The following is a 17,523-nucleotide window of genomic DNA, read 5'->3' as shown; positions in this document are numbered from 1 at the left end:
ATGTTCCATGAGCGGCACTCTACCATGGCTGATGTTCCATGAGCCACGCTCTACCATGGCCGATGTTTCATGAGCGGCGCCCTACCATGGCTGATGTTCCATGAGCCGATCTCTACCATAGCCGATGTTCCATGAGTTGTGCAGTGCTCTACCATGTCCAATGTTCCATGAGCCGTGCTCTACTATGGCCGATGTTCCATGAGCCGCGCTCTACCATGGCCGATGTTCCATGAGCCGCACTCTACTATGGCCGATGTTCCATGAGCCCCTCTCTACCATGGCCGATGTTCCATGAGCCACTCTCTACCATGGCCGATGTTCCATGAGCGGCACTCTACAATGGCCGATGTTCCTTGAGCCGCTCTCTACCATGGCTGATGTTCCATGAGCGGCGCTCTACCATGGCCAATGTTCCATGAGTGGCGCCCTACCATGGCTGATGTTCCATGAGCCGATCTCTACCATGTCCGATGTTCCATGAGTTGTGCAGTGCTCTACCATGTCCAATGTTCCATGAGCCGCGCTCTACTATGGCCGATGTTCCATGAGCTGCTTTCTACCATGGCCGATGTTCCATGAGCCGCTCTCTACCATGGCCGATGTTCCATGAGCCGCTCTCTACCATCGCCGATGTTCCATGAGCCGCTCTCTACCATGGCCGATGTTCCATGAGCGGCGCCCTACCATGGCTGATGTTCCATGAGCCGATCTCTACCATAGCCGATGTTCCATGAGTTGTGCAGTGCTCTACCATGTCCAATGTTCCATGAGCCACGCTCTACTATGGCCGATGTTCCATGAGCCGCGCTCTACTATGGCCGATGTTCCATGAGCCGCACTCTACCATGGCCTATGTTCCATGAGCCGCGCTCTACCATGGCCGATGTTCCATGAACCGCGCTCTACCATGGCCGATGTTCCATGAGCCGCGCTCTACCATGTCCAATGTTCCATGAGCCGCGCTCTACCATGGCCGATTTTCCATGAGCCGCGCTCTACCATGGCCGATGTTCCATGAGCCACTCTCTACCATGGCCGATGTTCCATGAGTGGCACTCTACCATGGCCGATGTTCCATGAGCCGCGCTCTACCATGGCCGATGTTCCATGAGCGGCGCCCTACCATTGCTGATGTTCCATGAGCCGATCTCTACCATTGCCGATGTTCCATGAGTTGTGCAGTGCTCTACCATGTCCAATGTTCCATGAGCCGCGCTCTACTATGGCCGATGTTCCATGAGCCGCTCTCTACCATGGCCGATGTTCCATGAGCCGCGCTCTACTATGGCCGATGTTCCATGAGCCGCTCTCTACCATGGCCGATGTTCCATGAACCGCGCTCTACCATGGCCGATGTTCCATGAACCGCGCTCTACCATGGCCGATGTTCCATGAGCCGCGCTCTACCATGTCCAATGTTCCATGAGCCGCGCTCTACCATGGCCGATGTTCCATGAGCCGCGCTCTACTATGGCCGATGTTCCATGAGCACAGCGCCGTCTGCTCAGCACAGGCCTTCAGTTTAAGCCTGCAGCTGCTGTATACACTAATGAGAGCTCAGTCTGACTTATTACAGTTAAGGGTTGCTGAGATCATTTTCCGTAGTCATGCATGTAATTAAATCAACAGTTGCTTATTGATGGTTTCCACAAAGTTATAGGAGACTTCTGTGTTGCGTGCATTGTGTAGTTGTATGGCCTGGTCTCTTCAGGAATGATTTCTCCTGCAGCTACGATCAATGTGAACACATGCGTCTGGAGGAGAAGCTCTCTTTGGAAGATTTACGGGTGCTGGAGCAAATCTTCACCAATCACAATGTGCAGGAGGTGACTGCTGACAAGATGGAGGAGCCTGCCCTGAGGAAGATTAGACAGAAGGAGATGTCTCAGCGACCGGGGAATATGACTCTGAACGAGTTCCGGCAAGTCCTGGTTGGACTCTTTGGGTTGGAGTCCTGGGAGGATAACATGGAGCTGCTGTTTAACAAGGTACAAAGCAAACACCATAGTCCCAAGGGTGGTGGCCACATCCAATTCCTACACAATACCAACATGGTGGATTAATGGTTGGTGGTATCTCTTTGCAGGTGGACACCTCCTGTGATGGATTCATTGACTGGAGCGAGTTCTGTACTTACCTTCTCCTACAATACAAGGAGAGAGACTACATGGCGGCACAGAAGATGACATTGATTGGTGAGCCCATTATCAGAATGTGCACACGTAATAAGGTCAGTGTGGCCGAGCATTTCGCAGGGACCTGTTAATACCAGTTGATTACTGCACCGTTGATTTCTGTCTGTTCCCTCAGCAAGAGCCCACCTGCCGGATCCTGGCAATCAGCTGCCCCGCACTTTGCTGGTTTATGAGCTTCAGTAAAGGAGGAGTTTTCACCGTGTGGGATGCCACTCTGCACCCTCAGAAGTCCTATGAGGTACGTAACAAGAAGGGAAATGGGGCTGACAAAAGGTGGGATATTTACAGAGAAGCATAGAAGTGGAACCGGTTAATTTCCTGCATTGAAGCCCCAAAACGTCACCATGTGGGAGAGAAGACTTCATGTAGGAATGCAGGTCAGTCGCGGACACACAAGGACCCCAAAATACACTATTATGGCTAAAACGTTCAGGAATTCCTCCGGGGCTTCCACTTGCTCCTTACATATGATATAACGGCAGCCCCTGTGGGGGAATTCCTACCTTCGCTGATCCATGACTCTTTTATCCATCTGTTCTGTAGACCTTTACTCCTCAATGTCCATCTTATTCACATTGCAGATCGATCCTTTAGACTTGCAAGTTGGAAGGAGAAGGTTTAAGTCCTGGGTTACTGATGCAGTCTACATGCCCAATGTGCAGAAGGTTGCTGTGGCCACCACTGGCCGTGACATCCATTTCTTTGATGTATCTGGAATAAACATCTCCGAAGAGTTTCACATGTTTGGTAGGGGCTACGGACAGGACACTTTGGCCTTGGAGATGTGCAGAGAGTTTACTTATAGGACACTTTGACTTTTGTGATGTAGCTGACCTTGGTGATGACATGGGACATTCTTTGTAAGGGATGGATATTATGCCCTCTGACCTTGAGGATTGGACACTGTGACCTTGGTGATGGGAAACACTGATCTTTGTTATGTGATGGGACATTTTGAACTAGGGGATCGCATGGGACACTTTGACATCTGTAATTAGAAGGCAATCTAACCTTGTTTGAGAGACATTTTGCCCTTGACCAATGAGGCACTGTGACCTTCATCATGGGGTGGGAATTTCTGACTTGGAAATGGGACACTCTGACCTTGGTGATGGTATAGGGCATTCTGACCTAGGTGGGATTCTCTGACATTTGGGATTGGAGACACTGGCCTTTGCGATAGGGTGGCAAACTGACCTTGATGATGGAGTGGAAAACTCGAACACTCTGGGACACTCTTAACTTGGTGATGGGACGCTCTGACTTAGGGGATTAGATACTCTGACCTTGTCATAGGATGGGACATTCTTCTGACCTTGGTAATTGGTTCAGCACTTTGACTTTGGTAATCGGAAACTGTGACCTATGTGATGGGATGGAACACTCTGACCTTAGTGATTGGTGAGGGATCTGTGACCTTGAGGATGGGATGGGACATTCTAACCTTGGTGCTGTAACATGCTGACTGTCATTATGGGACACTTTGACCTAACGGGTTAGACACTCTGATCATGGTGATGGGACACTCTGACCTTGGTAGTAGGACACTCTAAGATTGATATCAAGGAACTCTAACCTTTCCATATGATATTTCAGATCTAGTTATTATAAATGTAGAATGCCTCATTATTACTTAGACCTAGAACAACTTTGGGGTTCTCATAATGTGACTTATAGACAGGTGTAAATGATGAGCCTAGAGATTCACCCTTCTGATGATCTTGCTGATGACTCTTCCTTTGCAGCTTTGACCCATGTTGCCACCTGTTTCTACTATTGGTACAATGTACAGGTATGTATGTGTGTATGTATGTATAATGTATGTGTGTGTGTATGTATATATATACTGTATATATATAAATAATGTCAATGTGGAAGTCCTTTGATGTGTGTCATGTATCACAGCTTAGTCTGAGAAGTCACCATCATCTTCTTTCAATAGTCCACTGAAAGCAGCTCGCTGCTTGTATGGGGCGCTGACAATGGCAGCCTAAATCTTCTGTGGCTGCTGAAGCCCAACTCTGGATTGTTTGAGAAACCATTTACCCACCAACCAGGACCACAAAAAATCTACATGCAGGTGGGTACCAGCCTTCACATCTCTGTATAGTCAATACCAGGAGTGTGGTGGATTAAGGCAGTGACTCCAGACTAAAAATGGTAGAAGGGCAAGATGGAAAATGTTGAGGGTTAGGACTACACTATGCCTGAATGAAGATCTGAAGCTTCAGCAGATGAATATTCAGATACAGTTGTGCTCAAAAGTTTACATACCCCGGCAGAATTTTTCCTTTCTTGGCCTTGTTTCAGAGAATATGAATGATAACAAAAAAACTTCGTCTCCACTCATGGTTATTGGTTGGTGAAGCCATTTATTGTCAGACTACTGTGTTTTCTCTTTTTAAATCTTAATGACAACCAAAAACATCCAAATGACCCTGCTCAAAAGTTCCCATACCCTGGTGATTTGGGCCTGATAACATGCATAGAATTTGACACAAATGGGTTTGAATGGCTACTAAAGGTAACATTCCCACCTGTGACCTGTTTGCTTGTAATCAGTGTGTGTGCATAAAAGCTGAGTGAGTTTCTGGGATCCAGACAGACTCTTGCATCTTTCATCCAGCCACTGACGTTTCTGAATTGTGAGTCAAGGGAAAAGCAAAACAACTGTCAACGGATCGACGGGAAAAGGTAGTTGAACTGTATAACACAGGAAAGGGATACAAAATGATATCCAAGGAATTGATTTTGCTAGTCAGCAGCGTTCAAACTGTGATTAACAAATGGAAAATCAAGGTCTCTGTAAATACCAAACCACGGTCAGGTAAACCAACTAAAATTTTGGCCACAACTGCCACGAAAATTGTTCAGGATGCAAAGAAAAACCCACAAATAACATCTGAAATTCAGGACTCTCTGAGAACTAGCAGTGTGGCTGTTTCAAGATGCACAATAAGGAGGCACTTGAAGAAAAATGGGCTGCATGATCGAGTCACCAGAAGAAAGCCATTACTGCGCAAATGCCACAAAGTATCTCACCTATAATACGCCAAACAGCACAGAGACAAGCCTCAAAACTTCTCGAACAAGGTAATTTGGAGTGATGAGACCAAAATTGAACTTTTTGGCCACAACCATAAACGTTACATTTGGAGAGAGGTCAACAAGGCCTAGGATGAAAGGAACACCATTCCTACAGTAAAGCATGGAGGTGGATCGCTGAGGTTTTGGGGATGTGTGAGCTACAAAGGCACAGGAAACTTGGTAAAAGTTGAAGGATAGATGAATGCAGCACATTATCAGCAAATACTGGAGGCAAATTTGCACTCATCAGCGCGGAAGCTGCGCATGGGACGTACTTGGACGTTCCAACATGACAACAATCCAAAACACAAAGCCAAGTCGACCTGTCATTGGCTACAGCAGAACAAAGTGAAGGTTCTGGAGTGGCCACCTCAGTCTCCTGACCTCAATATCATTGAGCCACTCTGGGGAGATCTCAAGCGCACAGTTCATGCTAGACAGCCCAGGAATTTACAGGAACTGGAGGCTTTTTACCAAGAAGAATGGGCAGCTTTACCATCTGAGAAAATAAAGAACCTCATCCACAACTACCACAAAGGACTTCAAGCTGTCATTGATGTTAGAGGGGACAATACACGGTATTAAGAACTGGGGGATGTGAACTTCTGATCAGGGTTATTTGGATGTTTTTGGTTGTCATTGAGATTTAAATAGAGAAAACACAGTAGTCTGACAATAAATGGCTTCACCCAACCAATAACCATGAGTGGAGAAAAAGGTTTACGGTTATCATTCATATTCTCTGAAACAAGGCAAAGAAAGGAAAAGTTCTGGCGGGGTATGTAAACTTCTGAACACATCTGTAGGTACGAGCCCACCTCCCCTCATTGTCTCTCTTAGGATCTGAAGCTCCACAGCAGTTTTGTCAGTTATCAGTTTATTCCTGACGTCCATTCAGAAGCCATCAGTAAAGTGATGTACGTGGCGGATCAGGAGCTGGTCATCTCCTCCTGCAGCAGCTCTCACTGCTCGGTGGTCATCATGGACATCTACAGGAGAGGGAAGGTGTACACCTGGCGGATCAGTAAGGTGGGAGGTGGTCTTCATGTGGACAGTCATTTGGACTGCCTCCTATGCTCATCTATGATCTTCCTTTCCTATCGTCACATATCGTCCATTCTGTTACAGGGGGTCCAATGCTTTGACTACTGCAAGACTCTGAACATGTTGATTACGGGGGGGCTGGACCACAAGGTCAGACTGTGGAACCAATATGTCCCAAGCCAGTCCACAGCCGTCCTCACAGGGCACAGAACAGCCATCATAGATGTGGCTTCATATCATCCCCGAAAACAGATCTTCACCTACTCCAAGGACTCAGTAAGTGACCCTCCGAAACTGGTGCAAAACCCAAAAGAAAGAGTTATCGAGCCAGAAACAACAGGAAACAATTCAGACTAGTGGAGGTGTTCATCAAGCAGAGACCATGCCGGAAAACCCCAGAAAGCATGGTGGAAGCCCCCATCTATTCAGTAGACCCCAAAATCAGAGGGAGCGAGACAAACAACAAGCAGAATGGAGGCACAAGACACCAAGTACTGACCGAGCGTGACACCTAATACACACACAGAGCGTGACACCTAATACACACACAGAGCGTGACACCTAATACACACACAGAGCGTGACACCTAATACACACACAGAGCGTGACACCTAATACACACACAGAGCATGACACCTAATAAACACACAGAGCGTGACACCTAATACACACACAGAGCGTGACACCTAATACACACACAGAGCGTGACACCTAATACACACACAGAGCGTGACACCTAATACACACACAGAGCATGACACCTAATAAACACACAGAGCGTGACACCTAATACACACACAGAGCGTGACACCTAATACACACACAGAGCGTGACACCTAATACACACACAGAGCGTGACACCTAATACACACACAGAGCGTGACACCTAATACACACACAGAGCGTGACACCTAATACACACACAGAGCATGACACCTAATACACACACACAGAGCGTGACAAGTAATACACACATAGAGCGTGACACCTAATACACACACAGAGCGTGACACCTAATACACACACAGAGCGTGACACCTAATACACACACAGAGCGTGACACCAAATACACACACAGAGCGTGACACCTAATACACACACAGAGCGTGACACCTAATACACACACAGAGCGTGACACCTAATAAACACACAGAGCGTGACACCTAATACACACACAGAGCGTGACACCTAATACACACACAGAGCGTGACACCTAATACACACACAGAGCGTGACACCTAATACAAACACAGAGCGTGACACCTAATACACACACAGAGCGTGACACCTAATACACACACAGAGCGTGACACCTAATACACACACAGAGCGTGACACCTAATACATACACAGAGCGTGACACCTAATACACACACAGAGCGTGACACCTAATACACACACACAGAGCGTGACACCTAATACACACACACAGAGCGTGACACCTAATACACACACAGAGCGTGACACCTAATACACACACAGAACGTGACACCTAATACACACACAGAGTGTGACACCTAATACACACACAGAGTGTGACACCTAATACACACACAGAGCGTGACACCTAATACACACACAGAGCGTGACACCTAATATACACACAGAGCATGACACCTAATACACACACAGAGCATGACACCTAATACAAACACAGAGCGTGACACCTAATACACACACAGAGCATGACACCTAATATACACACACAGAGCGTGACACCTAATACACACACAGAGCGTGACACCTAATACACACACAGAGCATAATACACACACAGAGCGTGACACCTAATACACACACAGAGCGTGACACCTAATACACACACAGAGCGTGACACCTAATACACACACAGAGCATAATACACACACAGAGCGTGACACCTAATACACACACAGAGCGTGACATCTAATACACACACAGAGCGTGACACCTAATACACACACAGAGCGTGACACCTAATACACACACACAGAGCGTGACACCTAATACACACACAGAGCATGACACCTAATACACACACAGAGCGTGACACCTAATACACACACAGAGCGTGACACCTAATACACACACAGAGCGTGACACCTAATACACACACAGAGCGTGACACCTAATACACACACAGAGCGTGACACCTAATACACACACAGAGCGTGACACCTAATACACACACAGAGCGTGACACCTAATACACACACAGAGCGTGACACCTAATACACACACAGAGCGTGACACCTAATACACACACAGAGCGTGACACCTAATACACACACAGAGCGTGACACCTAATACACACACAGAGCGTGACACCTAATACACACACAGAGCGTGACACCTAATACACACACAGAGCGTGACACCTAATACACACACAGAGCGTGACACCTAATACACACACAGAGCGTGACACCTAATACACACACAGAGCATGACACCTAATACACACACAGAGCGTGACACCTAATACACACACAGAGCGTGACACCTAATACACACACAGAGCATGACACCTAATATACACACACAGAGCGTGACACCTAATACACACACAGAGCGTGACACCTAATACACACACAGAGCATAATACACACACAGAGCGTGACACCTAATACACACACAGAGCGTGACACCTAATACACACACAGAGCGTGACACCTAATACACACACAGAGCGTGACACCTAATACACACACAGAGCGTGACACCTAATACACACACACAGAGCGTGACACCTAATACACACACAGAGCATGACACCTAATACACACACAGAGCGTGACACCTAATGCACACACAGAGCATGACACCTAATACACACACAGAGCGTGACACCTAATACACACACAGAGCGTGACACCTAATACACACACAGAGCGTGACACCTAATACACACACAGAGCGTGACACCTAATACACACACAGAGCATGACATCTAATACACACACAGAGCGTGACACCTAATACACACACAGAGCATGAAACCTAATACACACACAGAGCGTGACACCTAATACACACACAGAGCGTGACACCTAATACACACACAGAGCATGACATCTAATACACACACAGAGCGTGACACCTAATACACACACAGAGCATGAAACCTAATACACACACAGAGCGTGACACCTAATACACACACAGAGCGTGACACCTAATACACACACAGAGCGTGACACCTAATACACAGAGTGTGACACCTAATACACACACAGAGCGTGACACCTAATACACACACACAGAGCGTGACACCTAATACACACACAAAGCGTGACACCTAATACACACACAGAGCGTGACACCTAATACACACACAGAGCGTGACACCTAATACACACACAGAGCGTGACACCTAATACACACACAGAGCGTGACACCTAATACACACACAGAGCGTGACACCTAATACACACACACAGAGCGTGACACCTAATACACACACACAGAGCGTGACACCTAATACACACACACAGAGCGTGACACCTAATACACACACAGAGCGTGACACCTAATACACAGAGCGTGACACCTAATACACACACAGAGCTTGACACCTAATACACACACAGAGCGTGACACCTAATACACACACAGAGCGTGACACCTAATACACACACAGAGCGTGACACCTAATACACACACAGAGCGTGACACCTAATACACACACAGAGCGTGACACCTAATACACAGAGCGTGACACCTAATACACAAACAGAGCCTGACACCTAATACACACACAGAGCATGACACCTAATACACAGAGCGTGACACCTAATACACACACAGAGCGTGACACCTAATACACAGAGCGTGACACCTAATACACAAACAGAGCCTGACACCTAATACACACACAGAGCGTGACACCTAATACACACACACAGAACGTGACACCTAATACACACACAGAGCATGACACCTAATACACACACAGCGTGACACCTAATACACACACAGAGCGTGACACCTAATACACACAAAGAGCGTGACACCTAATATACACACAGAGCGTGACACCTAATATACACACAGAGCGTGACACCTAATACACACACAGAGCGTGACACCTAATACACACACAGAGCGTGACACCTAATACACACACACAGAGCGTGACACCTAATACACACACACAGATCGTGACACCTAATACACACACAGAGCGTGACAACTAATACACACACAGAGCGTGACAACTAATACACACACAGAGTGTGACACCTAATACACACACAGAGCGTGACACCTAATACACACACAGAGCGTAACACCTAATACACACACAGAGCGTGACACCTAATATACACACAGAGCGTGACACCTAATATACACACAGAGCGTGACACCTAATACACACACAGAGCGTGACACCTAATACACACACAGAGCGTGACACCTAATACACACACAGAGCGTGACATCTAATACACACACAGAGCGTGACACCTAATACACACACAGAGCGTGACACCTAATACACACACAGAGCGTGACACCTAATACACACACAGAGCGTGACACCTAATACACACAGAGTGTGACACCTAATGCACACACAGAGCGTGACACCTAATACACACACAGAGCGTGACACCTAATACACACACACAGAGCGTGACACCTAATACACACACACAGAGCGTGACACCAAATACACACACAGAGCGTGACACCAAATACACACACAGAGCATGACACCTAATACACACACAGAGCGTGACACCTAATACACACACAGAGCATGACACCTAATACACACACAGAGCATGACAGCTAATACACACACAGAGAGTGACACCTAATACACACACAGAGTGACACCTAATACACACAGAGTGTGACACCTAATACACACACAGAGCGTGACACCTAATACACACACAGAGCATGACACCTAATACACACACAGAGCGTGACACCAAATACACACACAGAGCATGACACCTAATACACACACAGAGCGTGACACCTAATACACACACACAGAGCGTGACACCTAATACACACACAGAGCATGACACCTAATACACACACAGAGCATGACAGCTAATACACACACAGAGAGTGACACCTAATACACACACAGAGAGTGACACCTAATACAAACACAGAGCATGACACCTAATACACACACAGAGCGTGACACCTAATACACACACAGAGCGTGACACCTAATACACACACAGAGCATGACACCTAATACACACACAGAGAGTGACACCTAATACACACACAGAGCGTGACACCTAATACACACACAGAGCATGACACCTAATACACACACAGAGCGTGACACCTAATGCACACACAGAGCATGACACCTAATACACACACAGAGCATGACACCTAATACACACACAGAGCATGACACCTAATATACACACACAGAGCGTGACACCTAATACACACACAGAGCGTGACACCTAATACACACACAGAGCATAATACACACACAGAGCGTGACACCTAATACACACACAGAGCGTGACATCTAATACACACACAGAGCGTGACACCTAATACACACACACAGAGCGTGACACCTAATACACACACACAGAGCGTGACACCTAATACACACACACAGAGCGTGACACCTAATACACACACACAGAGCGTGACACCTAATACACACACAGAGCGTGACACCTAATACACAGAGCGTGACACCTAATACACACACAGAGCTTGACACCTAATACACACACAGAGCGTGACACCTAATACACACACAGAGCGTGACACCTAATACACACACAGAGCGTGACACCTAATACACACACAGAGCGTGACACCTAATACACACACAGAGCGTGACACCTAATACACAGAGCGTGACACCTAATACACAAACAGAGCCTGACACCTAATACACACACAGAGCATGACACCTAATACACAGAGCGTGACACCTAATACACACACAGAGCGTGACACCTAATACACAGAGCGTGACACCTAATACACAAACAGAGCCTGACACCTAATACACACACAGAGCGTGACACCTAATACACACACACAGAACGTGACACCTAATACACACACAGAGCATGACACCTAATACACACACAGCGTGACACCTAATACACACACAGAGCGTGACACCTAATACACACAAAGAGCGTGACACCTAATATACACACAGAGCGTGACACCTAATATACACACAGAGCGTGACACCTAATACACACACAGAGCGTGACACCTAATACACACACAGAGCGTGACACCTAATACACACACACAGAGCGTGACACCTAATACACACACACAGATCGTGACACCTAATACACACACAGAGCGTGACAACTAATACACACACAGAGCGTGACAACTAATACACACACAGAGTGTGACACCTAATACACACACAGAGCGTGACACCTAATACACACACAGAGCGTAACACCTAATACACACACAGAGCGTGACACCTAATATACACACAGAGCGTGACACCTAATATACACACAGAGCGTGACACCTAATACACACACAGAGCGTGACACCTAATACACACACAGAGCGTGACACCTAATACACACACAGAGCGTGACATCTAATACACACACAGAGCGTGACACCTAATACACACACAGAGCGTGACACCTAATACACACACAGAGCGTGACACCTAATACACACACAGAGCGTGACACCTAATACACACAGAGTGTGACACCTAATGCACACACAGAGCGTGACACCTAATACACACACAGAGCGTGACACCTAATACACACACACAGAGCGTGACACCTAATACACACACACAGAGCGTGACACCAAATACACACACAGAGCGTGACACCAAATACACACACAGAGCATGACACCTAATACACACACAGAGCGTGACACCTAATACACACACAGAGCATGACACCTAATACACACACAGAGCATGACAGCTAATACACACACAGAGAGTGACACCTAATACACACACAGAGTGACACCTAATACACACAGAGTGTGACACCTAATACACACACAGAGCGTGACACCTAATACACACACAGAGCATGACACCTAATACACACACAGAGCGTGACACCAAATACACACACAGAGCATGACACCTAATACACACACAGAGCGTGACACCTAATACACACACACAGAGCGTGACACCTAATACACACACAGAGCATGACACCTAATACACACACAGAGCATGACAGCTAATACACACACAGAGAGTGACACCTAATACACACACAGAGAGTGACACCTAATACAAACACAGAGCATGACACCTAATACACACACAGAGCGTGACACCTAATACACACACAGAGCGTGACACCTAATACACACACAGAGCATGACACCTAATACACACACAGAGAGTGACACCTAATACACACACAGAGCGTGACACCTAATACACACACAGAGCATGACACCTAATACACACACAGAGCGTGACACCTAATGCACACACAGAGCATGACACCTAATACACACACAGAGCATGACACCTAATACACACACAGAGCATGACACCTAATATACACACACAGAGCGTGACACCTAATACACACACAGAGCGTGACACCTAATACACACACAGAGCATAATACACACACAGAGCGTGACACCTAATACACACACAGAGCGTGACATCTAATACACACACAGAGCGTGACACCTAATACACACACACAGAGCGTGACACCTAGTACACACACAGAGCATGACACCTAATACACACACAGAGCGTGACACCTAATACACACACAGAGCGTGACACCTAATACACACACAGAGCGTGACACCTAATACACACACAGAGCGTGACACCTAATACACACACAGAGCGTGACACTTAATACACACACAGAGCGTGACACCTAATACACACACAGAGCGTGACACCTAATACACACACAGAGCGTGACACCTAATACACACACAGAGCATGACACCTAATATACACACACAGAGCGTGACACCTAATACACACACAGAGCGTGACACCTAATACACACACAGAGCATAATACACACACAGAGCGTGACACCTAATACACACACAGAGCGTGACACCTAATACACACACAGAGCGTGACACCTAATACACACACAGAGCGTGACACCTAATACACACACAGAGCGTGACACCTAATACACACACAGAGCATGACACCTAATACACACACAGAGCATGACACCTAATACACACACAGAGCGTGACACCTAATACACACACAGAGCGTGACACCTAATACACACACAGAGCATGACACCTAATACACACACAGAGCATGACACCTAATACACACACAGAGCGTGACACCTAATACACACACAGAGCGTGACACCTAATACACACACAGAGCGTGACACCTAATACACACACAGAGCGTGACACCTAATACACACACAGAGCATGACATCTAATACACACACAGAGCGTGACACCTAATACACACACAGAGCGTGACACCTAATACACACACAGAGCATGAAACCTAATACACACACAGAGCGTGACACCTAATACACACACACAGAGCGTGACACCTAATACACACACACAGAGCGTGACACCTAATACACACACACAGAGCGTGACACCTAATACACAGAGTGTGACACCTAATACACACACAGAGCGTGACACCTAATACACACACAGAGCGTGACACCTAATACACACACAAAGCGTGACACCTAATACACACACAGAGCGTGACACCTAATACACACACAGAGCGTGACACCTAATACACACACAGAGCGTGACACCTAATACACACACACAGAGCGTGACACCTAATACACACACACAGAGCGTGACACCTAATACACACACAGAGCGTGACACCTAATACACAGAGCGTGACACCTAATACACACACAGAGCTTGACACCTAATACACACACAGAGCGTGACACCTAATACACAGAGCGTGACACCTAATACACAAACAGAGCCTGACACCTAATACACACACAGAGCGTGACACCTAATACACACACAGAGCGTGACACCTAATACACAGAGCGTGACACCTAATACACACACAGAGCGTGACACCTAATACACACACAGAGCGTGACACCTAATACACACACACAGAGCGTGACACCTAATACACACACACAGAACGTGACACCTAATACACAAACAGAGCATGACACCTAATATACACACAGCGTGACACCTAATACACACACAGAGCGTGACACCTAATACACACACAGAGCGTGACACCTAATACACACACAGAGCGTGACATGTAATACACACACAGAGCGTGACACCTAATACACACACAGAGCATGACACCTAATACACACACAGAGCATGACACCTAATACACACACAGAGCGTGACACCTAATACACACACAGAGCATGACACCTAATATACACACACAGAGCGTGACACCTAATACACACACAGAGCGTGACACCTAATACACACACAGAGCATAATACACACACAGAGCGTGACACCTAATACACACACAGAGCGTGACACCTAATACACACACAGAGCGTGACACCTAATACACACACAGAGCGTGACACCTAATACACACACAGAGCATGACACCTAATACACACACAGAGCGTGACACCTAATACACACACAGAGCGTGACACCTAATGCACACACAGAGCATGACACCTAATACACACACAGAGCATGACACCTAATACACACACAGAGCGTGACACCTAATACACACACAGAGCGTGACACCTAATACACACACAGAGCGTGACACCTAATACACACACAGAGCGTGACACCTAATACACACACAGAGCATGACATCTAATACACACACAGAGCGTGACACCTAATACACACACAGAGCATGAAACCTAATACACACACAGAGCGTGACACCTAATACACACACAGAGCGTGACACCTAATACACACACAGAGCGTGACACCTAATACACAGAGTGTGACACCTAATACACACACAGAGCGTGACACCTAATACACACACACAGAGCGTGACACCTAATACACACACAAAGCGTGACACCTAATACACACACAGAGCGTGACACCTAATACACACACAGAGCGTGACACCTAATACACACACAGAGCGTGACACCTAATACACACACAGAGCGTGACACCAAATACACACACAGAGAGTGACACCTAATACACACACAGAGCGTGACACCTAATACACACACACAGAGCGTGACACCTAATACACACACAGAGCGTGACACCTAATACACAGAGCGTGACACCTAATACACACACAGAGCTTGACACCTAATACACACACAGAGCGTGACACCTAATACACAGAGCGTGACACCTAATACACAAACAGAGCCTGACACCTAATACACACACAGAGCGTGACACCTAATACACACACAGAGCGTGACACCTAATACACAGAGCGTGACACCTAATACACACACAGAGCGTGACACCTAATACACACACAGAGCGTGACACCTAATACACACACACAGAGCGTGACACCTAATACACACACACAGAACGTGACACCTAATACACACACAGAGCATGACACCTAATACACACACAGAACGTGACACCTAATACACACAAAGAGCGTGACACCTAATATACACACAGAGCGTGACACCTAATATACACACAGAGCGTGACACCTAATATACACACAGAGCGTGACACCTAATACACACACAGAGCGTGACACCTAATACACACACACAGAGCGTGACACCTAATACACACACAGAGCGTGACACCTAATACACACAAAGAGCGTGACACCTAATATACACACAGAGCGTGACACCTAATATACACACAGAGCGTGACACCTAATATACACACAGAGCGTGACACCTAATACACACACAGAGCGTGACACCTAATACACACACACAGAGCGTGACACCTAATACACACACACAGAGCGTGACACCTAATACACACACAGAGCGTGACAACTAATACACACACAGAGCGTGACACCTAATATACACACAGAGCGTGACACCTAATACACACACACAGAGCGTGACACCTAATACACACACAGAGCGTAACACCTAATACACACACAGAGCGTGACACCTAATATACACACAGAGCGTGACACCTAATATACACACAGAGCGTGACACCTAATACACACACAGAGCGTGACACCTAATACACACACAGAGCGTGACACCTAATACACACACAGAGCATGACATCT

The 17,523-nt window shown here is 46.7% G+C and overlaps 1 protein-coding gene across 1 annotated transcript in view; it reads left to right on the top strand.

Annotated features, from left to right (window-relative positions):
- The first annotated feature begins 1,748 nt into the window (after nt 1-1,748).
- LOC141176408 (cilia- and flagella-associated protein 337-like) overlaps nt 1,749-17,523 on the top strand; it is a 421,035-nt gene continuing 405,260 nt past the window's right edge. Inside the window, exons 1-8 of the mRNA XM_073660392.1 lie at nt 1,749-1,988; nt 2,087-2,230; nt 2,311-2,433; nt 2,777-2,942; nt 3,941-3,987; nt 4,138-4,275; nt 6,123-6,311; nt 6,411-6,602. Coding sequence (XP_073516493.1) covers nt 1,749-1,988; nt 2,087-2,230; nt 2,311-2,433; nt 2,777-2,942; nt 3,941-3,987; nt 4,138-4,275; nt 6,123-6,311; nt 6,411-6,602 — 1,239 coding nt within the window. The remainder of the gene's footprint in view (nt 1,989-2,086; nt 2,231-2,310; nt 2,434-2,776; nt 2,943-3,940; nt 3,988-4,137; nt 4,276-6,122; nt 6,312-6,410; nt 6,603-17,523) is intronic.

Source organism: Phyllobates terribilis, unplaced genomic scaffold (genome assembly GCF_046119375.1).
Source record: "Phyllobates terribilis strain yellow unplaced genomic scaffold, ASM4611937v1 Scaffold_25__1_contigs__length_18738178, whole genome shotgun sequence".
Classification (NCBI taxonomy): domain Eukaryota; kingdom Metazoa; phylum Chordata; class Amphibia; order Anura; family Dendrobatidae; genus Phyllobates; species Phyllobates terribilis.
Note: the sequence above shows the minus strand (reverse complement) of the source record. Positions and strands in the feature narration are given on the sequence as shown.